The 18615-nt window shown below is 40.6% G+C and overlaps 1 protein-coding gene and 1 long non-coding RNA gene across 3 annotated transcripts in view; both read right to left on the reverse strand.

The window, feature by feature from the left end:
* Positions 1 to 1730: 1730 nt before the first annotated feature.
* LOC119913265 lies at positions 1731 to 3841 on the reverse strand. The gene is made up of 2 exons (XR_005446424.1): positions 3668 to 3841; positions 1731 to 2729 (listed from the first exon to the last, which is right to left on the reverse strand). It is a non-coding gene; the product is annotated as an uncharacterized LOC119913265 (long non-coding RNA).
* Positions 3842 to 9928: 6087 nt separating this feature from the next.
* Positions 9929 to 18615, reverse strand: part of LOC119912515 (F-box/WD repeat-containing protein 7-like) — a 40200-nt gene continuing 31513 nt past the window's right edge. For both annotated transcript variants that reach the window (XM_038731737.1, XM_038731738.1), the window contains 6 exons: positions 16306 to 16487; positions 15536 to 15761; positions 15308 to 15374; positions 14226 to 14369; positions 12547 to 12696; positions 9929 to 12454 (listed from right to left, as the gene is read on the reverse strand). In XM_038731737.1, coding sequence (XP_038587665.1) covers positions 12321 to 12454; positions 12547 to 12696; positions 14226 to 14369; positions 15308 to 15374; positions 15536 to 15761; positions 16306 to 16487 — 903 coding nt within the window. In that variant the 3' untranslated portion in view covers positions 9929 to 12320. The remainder of the gene's footprint in view (positions 12455 to 12546; positions 12697 to 14225; positions 14370 to 15307; positions 15375 to 15535; positions 15762 to 16305; positions 16488 to 18615) is intronic.

The raw sequence follows: 18615 nt of genomic DNA on the forward strand, positions 1-18615 counted from the left end.
AAAAAATTATTGCCTTAGTGCCCCTTCCCTCCTCCACCCGAGCATAGTCAGTCTGAAGTCTCATACTTCACAAACACAGACTCATTATCTTACTCACCCCCCCCCCCGAACTGACTGCCTCGAAACCGCCCTCTTTATTTCTTTTCCTCACAACTCACCTCAAAAAATCCCACCATGTGACCGCATGTAATGTGTGTTGTCTCGTGTATTATTATGTATTGTATGTTGTTATGTCATGTATACTATGTTGCTGTCTGCATTAATTCTTTTCTGGAAAGCAAGTGGCGGCGCTGAATATAGCTGCGGCCCGGAGGCTTGCTCCAATAGAAATAGATTTCACTGTGTACTTGTGCATGTGTGACATTAAAGCTACCTATGAACCTAATGCAACACAATGCTAGACCTCATGTGGCTGGAGTGTGTCAGCAGTTCTTGTAAGGGGAAGGCATTGATGCTATGGACTGGGCCGCCCGTTCCCCAGACATTAATCCATGTCTCGCTCCATCCACCAACGCCACGTTGCACCACAGACCAGTGACTGTCCAGGAGTTGGCAGATGCTTTAGTCCAAGTCTGGGAGGAGATCCCTCAGGAGACCATCCACCACCTCATCAGGAGCATGCCCAGGCGTTGTAAGGAGGTCATACAGGCACGTGGAGGCCACACACACTACTGAGCCTCATGTGTTATTTTAGTGTTCCCTTTATTTATTTGAGCAGTGTGTATTTTTACAAGTATCATCAGTAAAATGTATCAATATATGGACCTTTTTTTTTAATCCAACCGTTCATCTGGTCACAGTAATCTTTTGTATCTAATTTTATCTACAGTATACACCCTTACTGAATTAATGCAGTTATTTAGTTTTTCTTAATTTTATTGATTTATTGCTACACACGTTGTCTTGTTAGGTGACCTTGAGTGTTTTGAAAGGTGCCTATAATTAAAATGTACTAAATGTAAATCACTTGCTAGTGTAACCTACCAAATTAAAATAGCACATACACTTAGTAATTACTCATGCCATGACAAGGGGAATGATCATTGTAATTACAGGCAGGCTGTTGGCAACGGTCCAGATGAAGTGACAGCTGAGCTACAAACACCTTCTTGAGTGTTTCCTAGTACCCTCTGCTTGATGAATGTCTTTACAACTGAGCTATTGTCGCCCCAAGCTAACATGCTCACAGTGACGTTGGTGTGAATCTGGTTGCGTTACTGCAATGATCGTGCTTCTTCCTGACACTTGTCTGCTGACTACTGTTCTCACTCTACCACTCTAAGTTCTTGTCTTCAGAGCTTCTTCTATGTCTTTAATCTTTTTAATATAGATCAACCGGTATTTCTTACAACTGGTGAACAACAAAACAGGGCATTTGTTCTGACATTTTAATGTTTTAAAAGAAACCAGTGTTAACCATTGAGGACTGGAACTACATGCCACTGTCAAAATGAAATGATTGGGTAAACGGAGCAAACAGCCTCGTTTTAAAAGGAGTACAGTCTCTGATAGACAGACTGACTCCAATAGACTCAGGCCTCCAGTTAATTACTGGACAGTGTCTATAAACCAAGTCACATTTCTTACGTGACGCTTTAGATCCTCATCTAAGGGTTGTGGTTGTAACTACAGAATAAAAGTTAAAGTTGGTTACAAAGCTTTAAGGAAACTGTTAAAACACTGAAGAGAGTCAGGTTCAGGTGATGTAAAAGAAGTTTCAGAGACTGATGAAGACTTATACAGTATTATTTAACAAAACTCGGCTGAGGAGATACAGTCCCAGCATACTAAGTGTGAAAACATGAGTTCCTGTCTGGGGATATGTATCCTTCATAGACCCATAGAGATTCACTAAGTGTTCAAATAAGAGAGCCAGTCAGTTTGTCTGTAATGAAACAAAATGAAGTTAACCTCGACCTTGGGTTAATAAACAAATGGATAGCAATAAATCCTTATCAAGGCAGCTGCGTCAGTCAGTCGACCAAACAGGCAGAGAGGAGTGAGAGTCTGACCTATTGATTTGAGTCCCTTGCTGTCACCTTTGTCTTAGCGTTAGCTCTGCAATTGATTCTATCATGACCTGAGGTAACCTGTGACGTAGTACCTCTAACTTCCTTCACAGAGACAAATAGTGATGGTATGTTGAAATAAAAAAAACAGACCAACAAATCCTGGAGCCAAGACACTTCTTACATACCTCGACATGACTGAGAAGACAAACTGAAATTATAAATCCCAGAACAGCATGGTGCAACATGTGACTCTCTCTGGTCTGGAGTCTACAGGTGAAGCTGTTGCTGTGTCTCTTCTCCACAGTCACTCTGCTGCTGACAGTATAGAGGTCATCAGGACCTCTGACTGTCTCTGTAGGTCCAGCAGAGAGGAGGTTTCCCTCACCGTCCAGCCAAAACACCTCAGGCTCTGGATACCAGCCTGCAGACTCAGTTTATTTACTCTTTATATAAATGTCCTTAAACGTGCTTCTAAATCATTAGATTGTGTTATAAAGTCAACAATGGTAAGTATTTAGTTGCCTGTCAGAAAGCCTGTTGTGCCCTCTTGTGGTTGAAGTGAAACATTGCAGTGTGGACTCCAGCAGATCTGCTCCCCTTCTTAATGATCCAGTTTGTGTCTTCATGTGGATCAAACATGTCTCTTAGTGTCCTTGTTTTTATCTTGTAGATGTGCAGTTGGTGTTTGAGGTGATGGAGGTTACCCCAGCAGTGGAGCTGTTCATAAGGAGACCATTCATGCAGAGGAAGAGGAGATGAGAGAGGATGAAGCAGTTAATGAAGACAACACATGAAGAGCAGTTATGAGCATAGATGAAGAAAACTGTCAGAGTCTCCAGGAGGATGAACTGAGAAAACTTAAAGACAAAGGAACAAGAACACAAACAGAAAGTGAATAGCAACTAAAAAATATGGAAAAGTTCATAAAGAGGAAAAAATTTGATAAAACCTCAAACACCACTATGACAGTACAATAGTTCTGCATTCAAAAAAATTTATTATTATTGTAAATGTAAGTATCTAAGTAAAATGAGTGTTCTGTTCCCCATTGCAACTGAAGGAGTACCTGCTAGCACATCTAGCACTAACAGTAGCTAATGTTACAAAAAACACTAATGCTAGCTAGCTATGGCTACATAAAATGCTACCTAAAAAGCAAAGAAACACCAAAATTATTGCTTCCGCTACTAATGCTGCAAAAAACAAAATCTAATGTTGACTTTTTGTTTCATATGGAAACCCAACTCCAGTCTCCTTGGTGAAGGTTGCCTAATTTACTAACTACCCACTCTACAACTCAAAAAGAAGGACTTTCTGGTTATTTATACCCTACACCTGGTGTTTTTTCACATGCACTTTGTCCCTGGCCGCAAGAGGCCACACATAATGTAAAACTTAAACCCTTTGTGGAGGTGGCCATGGTTTTAATTGATCTCCTACTGCTGCCAGGCAGCCTCCACTTGGTGCTGGTGCATCGCTGCATTCTCCCCCAGCATCTGTGCCAACAATGCCACGCTGCTGCTTTCTTGGGTCCGCCATTCTCCTGACGGTTGTACTGAGGTGGGTGCCAGTGTAGCAGAACCCTCTAGCTACTTCTACTTCAGTACAGACACTGACACAGGAGCATGTTGCAAACAGTACAAGCTGCCACTCACCCACACACCTCCCAGCATAAAACTTCTGCCTGCACTGGGCCACACGCTTCCCAGCTTGCTCCCGCCGATCTCTTCTGGGCAGTTCTTCACAAACAATAACTACAGTCTCAAACTCACAGCCCCCCTGGCTGTTCTCCCTATATGTGAGTCACAGCAGGCGGCAGACATCGGAGGTCCAGCACACTACTGCACACTATTGAAGGAGATAATAATTAGTCAATGGACAGCAGCTGTGACTATTTACTCTACCTGGCTCTGCTTACCTCCCCCACCTCTCCCTACTACAGCTGAATGTAAACCACCTCCTCCACACCCTCACCTATCAACCTATGTTGTTGTTGTTTTCTGGGTGAGGAAGGGCTGATTTTACCGCTATAGTTGTTGAAGGTTGAGCTCATTTTAACTACTTTATAGCCTGTTGGGTAGTTTAACCTACAGTAATGCATCATGGGCTATAAGATCGTTATATTTTTAGCATCACTGTCCTGTAAAAAACCACATATCTCTTAACAACTCAAATTTTCATGAGCTCAGAGAAACAGCCCTCTGTTCAGCTTTGTGACAATGCATTTTCCAGCTGATCCGAGAAGGGTTTAAAAATGAGCTTAAACAGGAGGAGGCTTGTCTCAGCCTATGAAAGAACACACATCTAATATCACCACATTTGGAAACACGTGGTTTTCACTCTACAGGAACGGTATGAATAATTGCATTCTGTAGGGGTTAACATAGCTCCTGTCACCTCCTGTTTCTAGCAAAGGATGGACAGATAGATAGATAGATAGATAGATAGACGGAGTGGTCCTGATGGTGTCGGTTGCCATAGTAACTGAAACTACTTCAGCCAATAAGTGTTGCTCTTAGTTGAATTACATTGATCTTTGAGTGTGTCTCCGTCTCACACAGTAAACACATTTGATCTAGATTACACATTACATCCACTTCAGTCTGAAGATTCAATTTGGCTGCATGCATTCACTAACTCACTTACACAAACACACAAACACACACACACACGCACACACACACTCAGCCATGTGTCGTTATCTTTGTGAGGACCCGTCAGTGACTGGGTTCCAGCGTTTTGGTCCTCACAAAGATGTCGGACCTACAAGTATATTGGACTCCCGGTGTTCAGACCCCATGAATATAGTAAAACAAGCCCCCAAACACACACACATTAATGAGTCCCAGCCTGATGTTTTGATTGCGTTTTACTGTCTGCTACTTAGGCTGAGTGCTTTCTCTTGACTTTATTAGGCATTTTAATCATCTACACCCACACACACACACACACACACACACACACACACACACACCACAGCCACAGATAATCATAGCTGCTTGTTTGGTATGCCCTCTGTTTGTGTATGTATGTGTGTGTGTAACCTATATTTTATTTTATTTTTCTGGTTCACAGTGAGGGTTGATTGATTATGTATGTTGAGCCTGTAGCACTGTGTGTTTGTGTGTGTGTGTGTGTTGTCAGGAAACACAGGAGACTCGTTTCATCTTCTTCCTCGCTTCCAGCCATGATCTCACACACACACACACACACACACAAACAAACTCGTAGAAACAACTGAGACTCCTACTGAGGGAGTACAGATGGACAAAATAACACAAACACCTTTACAATCTAATGCAATGCAACGCAAGAGTCCTGCAACACATTATACTGTTGTGAATGCACGCACATTTGTTCTGTTATACTTGTGAGGGCCTCTATTGACATAATGCACTCCCTAACCAAACATTAAACTGCTTTAACATTCAAAACTTAATCCTGAAACCAAGCACCTCAGCCTTTTAAAGCAGCTATAATTCCAGCCTGTTTATATTCCCAGGGCGTCAGATAGCTACGCTTTGTCTTTCAGTGTCTGGTACCAACACACATGGCACCCTTTAGCGCCATTGTTCAACACTAAAAGTGGGCCGCGTATAAATAACAGAAATATCCGAGTAAGGATGTGGTTCGGACGAAAACCAGATTTTCACCCAGGAAAACAAAAAGTCAACATTGATTCCTTTTCCTTTATCAAGTCATGTCACTTACAGTGGTATTACTTAACTTACATAATTTAAGTCACAGTTATTTTAACCAAAACCATGATGTTTTCATAAACCTAAACAAACTGCACTGTTTCACAATGTTAACCACTACTTTTATTTTGAAAGTCTAACTTGATGATGCATAGGTATTCTTGCTAACTTGACCGCAGAGCCCTATACATGCAAAAAACGATGCTAAGGTAGCCTGGGTGTGAAAAAGTGACGTCAAGGGGTCTTGACAAAGCGTCCATATGTGACGCCCTGGGAGGAGAACGGGTTGATTCATGTTTTTAATAATAATGGCAGCCAAATCTGCCTCACTTTAGGGTAGTTTTTTATCTGTCCATCTGAACATTTACAGTTGTGGTTCACTCAAGCGTTCTCTGTGCATCGTTTTCAGAGAAGAAGCTGTAAAAAGCCACTGTACTGTACCTGCTCAACAGCAAACAGCAGACAGGCATAGTTATGGACGAGCTGGTGAACACAGTGGAGCATTTAGCAGCTAAAGAGCTAGATATTTCCTTCAGGAGGTGGTGGAGACCAAAAACAGAGCTAAAAGAGAGCAAATATTGGACTTTCATTCATCAGGTGACACAAATACGACATTCAATATATAAACTTGAAAGGTGATGTCAGTGTTGTGTTCACATCTTGTTACTGCCCCCAAGTGGCCAAAACATCAGTTATTGCACAATTAAAGAAGTGAGGATCAGACAGAAAAGTTTTTTCCCCTGCAGGAACTCAGAGGAGAATTTCAATCCCAGGAACCAGACAGAGTTCCTGTAGTATTTAGTTTAATTTAGTTCCAGGTGTTCCGGCTCCACTATTTTAATGTATCTTTTTAGGGGTGGAGTTGGCATCCCCAACTGGTCAAACACAGACGGCCCTGCTTCTTGAACTTGTGCACCACTTCATTCATAAAATGAGGAAGGATTGTAGGATCATTATTAGGACGAAAGGTGGGCGTTTCTTGTTGTTTATTAACGTTAAAAATAAAGTAAGGAATTGTTGGACAGCTTCAAAACTTTAAAAAAAAGAGCGAGTGAGTGAGCTAGAGAGAAAAATAACGATTAGCTAGTTGTTTCATGGCAGTTACATTCCAAACAGAAATAAATAACCGTAAAACACTTTGTTGGTGCACGAGATACAAACAAAACAGAGATATACAGAATATACTTTTTATGTACTTCATCTAGTATATATTGTTGTGCAATGAGGATCTGTAAGAAATTGTTTTAGTACATACAAACCACAGAGTGTAGAAACACATGGCAATATTGTGTCTGTGATGTTACCCAGAAAATCTGCCTAAAAACCAAATTATTTAATCACTCAGCGAACAGGAAATGGATTTTACCCATAAAATAGTAAAAATATCAACCAGGGTTTAAAATATTAATGATTTTCAGAAAGAAAACAAGAAAATATCTTTTCACTTAGAGGTGTGTGTGTGTGTGTGTGTGTGTGTGTGTGTTTGTGTGTGTGTGTGTGTGTGAGTGTTTTAGCTGGCCTTGAGGGGCTTACTATTGTGCTGTCAACACGCTGCAAAGCCTCATGGGTAATAGGAGAGAGATTTTTCAGATTCTTGCTTGCATCCACATACACATACACATACACACACACACACACACACACACAGAGAATGTAAAGTGAAAGAAAAGTGTGTTGGTTGAAGAAGTCACATTGAACACTGCACATTAAAATACAGAACACACATTAGATTCTCTGCAGCTCTTCTACTAGTACTTTCCTTTCTGCTTCTCTCCTTTTTTTCCTTTCTTTTTCTCTCCATTTCCTTCTTAATCTTAATCCTCCTCTCCTCTCCTCTTCCTCCTTTCCTTTCCCCCCCGCCTTTATTCTCCCCTTAAAGCCTCCTCTCCTCTCCTCATTTCCATGTCATTTTATTTGCTTTTCTTTCCTCACAATGTTTTATGTTGATCACAAACTCAGCTCAGGTTTTGCAGCCGTCTGCTTGTTATGTTGCCTCCATATTTTTAATCAGTTGCAGATATCAGATTTTAAAGCTGTTCTTGATGCAGCTGCAGATTAAACTCTCTCATGTTGAACTTTTTATTGCCTCAAAGGCCATAAAAAGGAAACCCCCGTAACATCAGACTCTTTCTTCTTTCACGTGGTTGCAGTGAGCAGGAACAAATCAATCCAGTTGTGCTAACATGCTAGCAGGCTAGCATGCTAACATGCGACTCAAAGAAAGCCACTGAACATTTATTTTATTAATTTTATCAATGAAGCTCAAACAAACATAAAGCACCTCCTACGTGTTTCAGTTTGTTACTTGTTCAGGATGTTGAAGCCAGTTTTGTTGCATAATGTTATCTGCTCGCTCTCCCACCAACGCCCACGTATCCTGAAACACAAAGCTCTGCTGTGAGCGCTGAGACAGACTGTGAAGCCGTCAGGAAATGTGGAGGAAGATGGAGGAGTTTAGTCTCAGTTAAAAAACATTTTTTTAAAAAGCTTTGTTTTTGCTGATTTTGAAGGAAGTTTGGCCAAAGACGTTTGACAGCAGCAGCAACAAAAAGTGAAATTTAAAGTTAATTACAGAGAGAACATCACACCCGACTGACTCTTCTGATGAAACAATTTGCATTTTACATTAAAAAGACTTTAAAGACTAATAAAGTAACAAAGGTCACATTCACTCCATGGGGTATTCAAATGTTTTACTTAAGTAAACATAGCAATACAACAGTGTAAACATACTACAAGTAAAAGTAAAATAAAAAAAAATGCATGCAAAGGTTCACTTATGAAAGAAAACAAAAGTACTAGCAGCAAAATGTACCTGAAGTAAAAGTACTTATTATGCAGAATGGCCCATTTCAGAATAAAATATATCACTGGATTATAATTTGTGATGCATTAATGTGTTAATTACTTTAATGTTGCAGCTGGTAAAGGTGAAGCTCATCATTTTAATTACTTCATATACTTCAAGTTGTGAACACATTCATGCAACAATAATTATAATCTAATAATATGAATTTGAAATGTGTCCTAATGCATAACAAATACTTTTACTTTTTGTACTTGATGTACATTTTACTGCTAGTACTTTTTTTCCAGGTATCACTTTTACAAGTAAAAGAGTACTTCTTCCACCACTTAGTATATATTGTATGTGGTATATCATTAGATATACTGGGCACTTTTCTGCTTTGAGTACTTTTACTGTTATACTTTAAGTACATTTTCCTGATGATACATAAACTTTTACTTATAACAGAGTATTTTTACAGTTTCGTATTAGTACTTTTACTTAAGTAAAGGATCTGAATGCTGAACACTTTGAATGCTTAACGATTTAGTCTGTCTTTCTTTCTGCTTCTTTTGCAGCTTGCAGGTTTTTTGTTGAAAGCCAATTGCCTCTGACGCTTAGTTGCGCTGCCCCCCACCCCAGCATCGTTACCATGGTAACCTCCCCATCAGTTTCTGGGCCAAACAGGCTGAATAAACACAGGTTGTGTGTGGCTGCAGTGATTATTATTTTCATTTTAACTTGTATTTCTGCAGCCATCAGGATCACTCTGATTTACATTCACACAGATGCTCCAGTTCTTTGGTTTACTGCCTCCATTGGTAATTTTCTGAAGTACTGCTCCATTTAAACCCAAGTTAATATTAATTATTTATCCATAAATTAGTGGACACTTCACTCTTCATATACAGTACGTTGAACTGTGTATTTATGCTTGTTCGGCTGACCTGCTGTGCACTGATTAAAAGACTCTCAAGGTTACACTAGCAATTACTTGCAATTAATTAATACATCTACTAATTAAACACTTATCTTCCATATAATTAGGTCGAAATTACAAAGCCCTTCCCAGGAAACATCGAAACGAAATTACAGACCTGTGAAATAATGTATTACCCACTTCTCTAAGATTAAGTTGCATTCTAGGTTGCAGCCATCATCGACTTAATTTTTGTGCTTATAAAACTGAACAGATTTTATAAAAGTGTCATTAAAAGAAATAGACTACTTTTATATGCTTGCTGTAAGACAATGCTTCAGTTTATCTTCTAGCTTCAGTGAACTGGTTAACACTTTTATTTGTGAGAAAGCGCAACCATAGCTTGAGACATCACAGCTTGCGTTCTTTCTAAATAAAAACATCAACTTGAAAAGTATTGTTCATAAAAGTGCGTCAGACATTTCTGAGAATGAACAAGTCGACTCAGCGGTTTATAAAACTCATCTTTATTGATCCATAATTCATCCCCTCCCTCCTCTTCCCATCAAGAACAATATTTTCTTCTTATAAAAAGCTGAATATTTACATCCTCTTTGTATTTACAGTATTTTACATGATAATGTGATCAGGACGCCTCTGCAGAGCCTCACACCTGCAAAGGTCAAGTTTACAGGAAAATCACCGCCTAAAATACCACCTGTTGCTGGGGGAAATATCACCCAAACCTCTGCTTATTGGCTGGAGTTGTTGCCGGGCAACGACAGTTTATCGGATTAATATCTGGTAGAAGGAGCTGTTTTAAATTATTTATCTTTTTTTTTTATATTTCACAAGCTGGAAAACATGAGGAGTGACTCTTTGGAGACACATGAAGAAAAAAACAGCTTAGAACAGAAGAAATAAATCTTCTATGGAAGCACAGAAAGGCCAAAATAATTACAATATTATATTTAATTATGAAAAATAACCCCATAACCAAAAAATAATAACGTTTGCAATTGTTCTGCAATTTTACAAAGTTACATTTTGAAATTCACAAATCACATAAATTCAGATGTTTTTCAAAGTTAAACATTCTTTAAATTAAGTGGTATTTACATTTCAACATTTAAATGTTAAGTAGTGATTAAATGTCACAAGTGGTTAGATTCAATGGCCTTTCTGCGCTTCCTAAGACTTTCTGTATAAGTAGTTTGGTTCCTCCGGTTGTTTCTGTAGTCTTTCTGAATATTGAGTATACGGAGTTAAATAATGAGCAAAAACGTGTAACAGAAATATGCGGAAAAAGTGAGTGAATAAGTAAAAATATTTTTAAAAGCAGGTTTAAGAGTAAGGGCGGTTCCTTAAACCTGCTTTTCTCACAGATTCAGTTCAGTGTTCAGTTGATTTTCACTAAAGATTGTAGGAAAATAAAACATATAAAGCAGTTTTATAGCAAACGACTAGTTGTTTCTAGTTGTTTTACATTTTGATAAATGTTATTTTACATTTAGCTGAACAATCTAACACCTTTTAAACGAAAACATTTGATTACTGATTGAAACTAGTCGAGTCTTTAGTGTTCAGTTACAGATCTGATGGACACAGGCGTTACTGATGACATTAACACTGTCTCCGTTATATTCAAGTGTAACTTAAGCAGCTACATGTTATTCAGCCATCATTCATGTCATAATTTCCACCTGTGCGTTTCCTGCTGTGACATCAAAAGGCCGTCTGTGAAAAAGGCAGAACCAAGGAGTCGTCTGTGCCGTCTGTACTTTTAAACACATTGTTCTGCATTTAACTTCACTTTTGGCAGGAATACTGAGGATTTGTGACATATTATGAGCAAAACTGCACTATAACTCACAGAATCGTGTGGGTCTGTGAGTGATTTAGCGCGCAGTAAACTTTTACAGAGGTGACAAGCAGCTTGGAGTAGTAAAAATAATCCTCCTCTGCCTTTACAGTAATGTTTTTTACTATAAAAAAGGTCGTCTGTAAAGCTTGACTGAAAGTGAGGGATTGTTTGGACTCTCTTTAGAGATGTGAGGCTCTGGCGGTGGCTGGATTATACAGTTTAGTCCTCCCTCTCTGCCTAATGGGAAACTTTTATTCCCAAACATTCACGGTTTCACCCGCTGAGTTGACGTTTCTTGCGCCGTCACCGGCTCTTGTACAGCTCCAAACACTCCATATGTTACAGTACTGCAGGGCCGAAACACACAAAGTACATTTAGAGGCAACAGAGACGGGAAGTTTCACCGGCAACTAAACAAAAAACAAGCCAACTGAAAATGGCTGCTGGTATGAAAAACAATACTGACTGATTTCTGATTACTGTCTTCACATTCATGTTGAGCATGTTGCCCGTTGCATGTTGCCCGAGCATGTTGCATGTTGGTTTGTTTAAATAGCGTCGTTGACCTCCTCATTGGTTCAGCAGCAAAGAAAAGTCAATGCCCTCGTCGTTGCATCCTCCGTCAGTTCAATTCGACCACCATCGCGGAAAACATTAACATCCATGTTTCTGTCCGTCAAGGGGTCAAAAGCATTCTTCTGTCGCCACAGCTCCCGCCAGGCCGAGGCCGCCACGTTGGAAGCCATTTTGTACGGTCCATTTGGCGCCGTCCGTGTCAGCGCAGCCATTTTATTTATTAACCTTAAACTTTTATCTTTATTTATCTTATCATTCACAGCGAGCATCCAGATTTAAGTTTGTCCATCTGTCCGCCCAGCTGTCCTCTTTAATGTGTCCGTTTATCAGGATATGTTGTAACATTCATGTCGGACTGTTGGAGAAACTGGACGTTGCCATGACATTGGTAAAAAAAAAGAAAAAAGTCTGGCATCGCCATTTCTGTCCTCTTGTCTCTGATGACATCACTCTGTCCTTCTTCTCAGTCCGTCTCTTTCTTCTTGTCGTCCAGGTCGAAGTCCAGCACCAGCAGTTTGGTTTCCTCCGTCCCGTTCCTGCTGCCGGCGGCGCACACCAGCCGAGTGTCGGACGCTCTGATTCGCCACACAACTCCACCTGTAAAGAAAGAAGACGGTTGATTTAGTCTGTTAACGGGTGAGTGTACAGTTACCCCCCTCGCCCCACCACTGTATGTTCGCGGCTCTGACCTGATCCCCGGCTCTGCAGCGCCACCACGTCTCTCAGCCAGGCCCCGGTCTTCAGGTCCCACAGTTTGACCGTCCCGTCGTCGGAGCTGGACAGGACCAGACCTCGGCAGAACTGCAGGCAAGTCACGGCCGACTGGTGCTTATTGGGACCTGAAGGAAACATCATCACACCGTGACCTCTGACCTCCTCAACACACCAACACATAGACAACCAGTAGCAGTGCCACAGTCAACAATATAAAACAGAAAAAAACAGCAACTATTCACATTTGAGATTTTAATAATCAAAATACTGTAGTTCTGAATTAACTTTTAGTTTTACAGAGTTTACGTAAGTGTTGTGTATCTGTGCTGCTGATGACACTGAAAACTGTCCAGTACAACGAATGTAAACCCAGTCCAGAGGCGCAGAGCCTGTTAATGCTACCAAGATACTTTTGAAGTTGCATTAAGTGACCACTAGAGGGCAGAAAGGGTCCAAACCAGACAAACAGCCCTGAGTTGTTATTGATAACCAGTAGCCTTTTTGCAGCAGACACTGAACAATATTATCATTCATTTGGAGTCGTCCAATGTTCTCTCTCTCTTTTAGCTCTAGTTTTGGTCTCTACCAACTCCTGAGGAAAACTATCCGGCTCTTTAGCTCCTAAATGTTTCACTATGTTCACCATTTTGCAGAGGTAGAAGACGTACTCAGATCCTTAACTACTGTGTACCACACTGTGAAAATACTAATAAAAATATTGTAAATATATAGTTTTCACACTTGTGCAGGCCACTCATCTCATTCTGCCTTTGTTTCCCGTTTCCTTCCATCATTCCTTTCTACTATTTGTCCTCGTTTCCTTCATTTCTACTGTTTTACCTTGTTTCCTTCCTTCCTTCATTTCTACTGTTTGTCCTGGTTTCCTTCCTTCCTTCATTTCTACTTTTGTCCTGGTTTCCTTCCTTCCTTCCTTTCTACTGTTTGTCCTGGTTTCCTTCCTTCCTTCCTTCCTTTCTACTGTTTGTCCTTGTTTCCTTCCTTCACTGTTTGTCCTTGTTTCCTTCCTTCATTCCTTTCTTCTCCTTGTTTCCTTCCTTTCTACTCTTTGTTCCTCATATCCTTCCTTTCTACTGTTTGTCCTTGTTTCCTTCCTTCATTCCTTTCCTATTTGTCCTTGTTTCCTTCCTTCCTACTGTTTGTCCTGGTTTCCTTCCTTCCTTCCTTCCTTTCTACTGTTTGTCCTTGTTTCCTTCCTTCCTTCCTTCCTTTCTACTGTTTGTCCTCCTTCCTTCATTCCTTTCTTCTATTTGTCCTTGTTTCCTTCCTTTCTACTCTTTGTTCCTCATATCCTTCCTTTCTACTGTTTGTCCTCCTTCCTTTCTACTGTTTGTCCTTCCTTTCTACTGTTTGTCCTCGCTTCCTTCCTTCCTTTCTACTTTTGTTCCTTGTTTCCTTCCTTCATTCCTTTCTACTGTTTGTTCCTTGTTTCCTTCATATCTCCGATGTTTCCTCTCTTTCTCCCGAGGACTGCAGCTTTTGTGTCAGTGTGTTTTAGTGCTGAGTCGACAACAAGATGGAGGTTGTCATACACACACACACACACACACACACACACACACACACAGCTTTGCGCTGCTCTCATTGTTTTCTCGGACACATACACTCTCCCAGGGGGGACACTGTTCTCGCTCACCTTGCAGTGTGTGGAGACACTGTCCCGTCCTGACGTCCCACACTCGGACGGTTGAGTCGGCGTTGCCGGACACCAGGATGTTATCACGCAGCTCCATGCCGCTGGTCAGCGACTGGTGGCCCGTCAGCGTGTGGACACACCCACCTGGACAGGACAGGTTGAGTTGTTTAAACCTTTCATTAAATGTGCTTTAACATGTTTTAAATGATTCTGATGACATGACATTAACATTTTTAATGAGACAATCAGAGAGAAAACAGGCAGATTTATAAAAACATTACAAAATTTAATATAAGGTCTCGGGGGGAGTTTGTATTTCTGTTGTTTCATTATTATTATTATTTTATTTTAATTTAATCTGATTATTTTGATGTTATAATAAGAAATGCAACGCAATTCTGCCACACAAAATAAAAACACCGCCTGACAAAGTACTTATAGTACACTGATTAGTAAAATAATACTGCAACACTGAAGTAATACACCTTCAAACACACACAGACGTGCAGCTGTAGCTGAAGCAACAGGATGTCATAATTTACATAATCAATGTGTCTCTCTGCTGACACACAAACGTCCTTTTTTAATTTGAATAATTAAATGTTTAAATTAAAACTATTTCAACACTAATAGAGATTTATTTGAAATTTAATAAGAATGTAATTTAACACCTTATAACTCACGTGCATTACATATAATCTAAATTCTTGAATACTTTTTTTTACATGAAGTCATACCTATTTTCTTGACATTTAACAACGTATTCTAATTATGATTGTAGTGTAATTTAGGGTACGTAGTCAACACAGTTCCCTTATGTCATTGCAAGCAGTTGCCAGTTTATTAGGTACACTCAGGGTAGACAAAATATTGGAAACACAAATTACAGCCTTGAGAATTACAATAAAACTGTGACTGAACATTTTGAGGTTGAGGATTTATTGCCAGGTCGTGACTTTGTTTTCTAGCTATGCGTACCTGATAAACTGGTAATTATGTACCAAGCGTATATATTTACTAATATATAAGCTTAATTAATTTAAATTCATGTCTGGACTGAACAGAGTGATCTGTGTCTCTACCTGTCTCTGCGTCCCAGACTCTGATAGAAGTGTCCAACGAGCCGCTCACCACAAACATGCCATCAAACTGGAAAGAGAGAAGATCATGCGAGTGTTTTACACGCCTGCAACCTCCAGGGACGGACATTTTATCTCAGACACAAACACACAGGCTTATTGATTATGTTGGTCAATAAATATCAGATTGGGATCAGACTAGAAGACAGTGGATGAAAAAGGCGTGAGTACCTGCAGCGAGTACACTCTGTTGGTGTGTCCCTGCAGTGTGTGCAGACACGCCTCCGTCTCGGGGTCCCACACCTTCACCATGTAGTCGTAGCCGCCCGACACCACGCGGCGCCCGTCGTACTGGACGCAGCGCACCGCCGCCACGTGGCCCGTCAGCACGTGCTCGCAGCGGCCCGTCGACACGTCCCACACGCGCAGCGTCGTGTCCCGAGAGCCCGACACCACCCTGAGGGAGAGAGGGGGAGGTATGACATCACTGCACTGTCAGCTAATCAGGTCAGCTCAAGTTTGTCTTATTAGAGTGAAGCAGAGGTCTGTGTGTTTGTGTGTGTGTGTGTGTGTGTGTGTGTGTGTGTGTGTGTGTGTGTGTGTGTGTGTGTGTGTGTGTTCATGCTGTGTGACCCAGTTTCATCATTTCTGTGTTTCTGTGTTTTTGAAGTATGTAGATGTGTGTGTGTGTTCCTGTGTATATGTATGTCATGTGTGTTCATGCATCTATTTAATATGTGTGTTCACTATGTTCAGTATGTGGCTGTATATTTGTATTTATTATTGTGTATGTGTGTGGTTTATGTATGTGTGCGTGTGTGTTGCTGTGTGTTTTAAGTTTTGTGTTTGTGTGTTTATGTGCAATTACTTCACTATATTAATGTTATGCCGGTTACCATGGAGACGAGCTGTAGGCAGTGGGCATGTTTGTCATCAGAGTAAACGTGCGTGTAAATATAAGTGGGTGTGCATAAGTGTGTTTGTGTGTGCGTGTGTGTTACCGGTTGCCGTGAAGATGCATGCAGCGCACAGTGGACGTGTGTCCATACAGCGTGTGGACACACTCGCCCGTCTCGGCGTCCCACACACGCAACGTCCGGTCGGTGGAGCCGCTGATCACCGTGGCGACCGCCATCTGACTGCACCACACGCCGCCGGAGTGACCCGTCAACGTCCGCAGACACTGAGAGACGGAGAACAGAAGCGAATGGTTTTAATGAACAGACGCATCATTCATTCTTTTAAAGGGACAGTCCGCTGATTTCACAAATAAAAGGTCAGTTACGTAACGTCCGCCTCAGCCTGTGAAAACGTAACCCTGATGATGTCATCGTGGGCTCGGAAACAACTCTCTTGTAACAAAAGTCTGTGTTAAATCGCAGGGATGCCTTTTAAACACTATGAATTACTGAATTCATACAAGCCAGGTCCAGATGGCCACGTACACATTTTCAAACAACAGTCCAAAACAAACACATCACCGATGAAAACATTTACCATACTGCTGGAGAAATCTAAATAAATATGAATGAAATAACTCTCCTTGACCTCTTTTCCAGGCTTCCAGGAGTGTCAACAATCACTTAAATAACGTTATTTAAAGTGAGCCTATGTAACATTTGCAGAACAGCGACTACAACTGACAAATACAGCATAAGGGTGAATGTTAAAACGCCATGTAGAAGTACTGCAGCTTCTTTTTATATTGTTACTTTATTTTGTCATTTCTGCCACCGAATGTTTTAATTATGTTGCACTTTTCACTGTCAGCTATCAATGAATAATTAATAAAAATGTAATAATAATACCTCTGAGTAAAAAATAAAAAAAACAATAAAAAAAAAAAATCACATTTTTATATTGTCGCCTTTGAAGGAAAATGTTTTGCAACAACAGTGAGGTGCTGGTAGGTCGCAGGATTTATGAATGAAAAGTCAGAAACAGGTCACCTTTATTGTGAACTGTTCCCAGTAAATACAAAAAAGTCATTTCAGAGTGGGGTGGCCTGATTTTGATTTTTAGTTAAAACAGAAGCCAAACCAGAAAACTGAAAAATAAATAAATAAATAAATTTATCACTGTTCACTCATGTATTTCAATCATTTCTGTGTGTAATGTCATAATTAGCAATTTCACATTTGCTGAGCATAATTACACAAATCCCCCAAAAACTTAATAATAATAATAACCCAATAATCCAGATTAGGTAATGGTGCTATTTAGAGTCTTCTGGGCAAAGACTGTTTTCTACATCCAGTATATCTTTGTCAACATTTGTGTGTTTTAAATGTGTGTGTGTGATGAATCTGTGTATATAAAAGTGTGTGTGTCAATATTTGTTCTACTTTTACAGCTCCCCTTGAGGCGCATATACACACACACACACACAGAAAATGCAGTTTCACCTTGAAGGTGTTGTAGTGGTAGTTGCCGCGGCAACAGAGGAAAACTTTTTCTGCGGTTACTGCTGTGATCCGGGCTGTGGGCGGAAGTTAAACTTCTGCCAATAAAGGTTATTTAAATTGAACTGTCTCAGAGAGGACGAGTGGAAACACACACCTCATCGTCCCTTCAGGGTATAGATGTGTGTGCGTGTGTGTGTTTTTATCTGCATGAAGAATCTCCTAACACACACACACTCACTAACACACACACTCACTAACACACACACACACTAAAGGGCAGGTCCAGACGTAGGACAGAGCAGGTGTGTCCGGTTGAAGAATGTTTCACCGAAACCAGACAGAGACGCCGAGTTGGTGGGCGTGTGTTTCAGTGGTGAAAGAAGTATTCAGATCCTTTACATAAGTAAAAGTACAGACACCACAGTGTGACAGTACTCCACTACAGGTGAAAGCGAAACAGTAAAATGTTTCCTGTCAGTGTTTCACTTTTATATCTGGATGTATTCCTGGATTGAATATTCTGCTGCTTGCATTGACACTACAACAATGCATCATGGTCTATAAGATCATCATGTGTTTGTAGCGTTGCTGTCCTGTGGGAACCACGTATCTCTATCAAGTCGGCTTTTCATGAGCTCAGAGAAACAGCCGTTTTTATCTTTGTGACGATGCATTTTCCATCTGATCCAAGGAGGGTTTCAACAGATTATTTAGCTGAAGGAGGAGGATTTTCTCGCTCCGTCGCTACATTAGCTGTGAGTTCTGTTATACCTGTTGTGTGACGGGTTTGATTCTGTCTTCATCAGTGTAGCTGTGTTTGAACAGAATTTTTGGTTTTCATGCTGATACCTCAGCTGGTTCAGGCCTGTCGTGGTCAGCTGACTGCAGAAGTTTTTCATAATCTTC

This window comes from Micropterus salmoides, unplaced genomic scaffold, assembly GCF_014851395.1.
Source record: "Micropterus salmoides isolate LMB-PRFRI ecotype aquatic unplaced genomic scaffold, ASM1485139v1 Ms_hic_scaffold_2, whole genome shotgun sequence".
Lineage (NCBI taxonomy): Eukaryota > Metazoa > Chordata > Actinopteri > Centrarchiformes > Centrarchidae > Micropterus > Micropterus salmoides.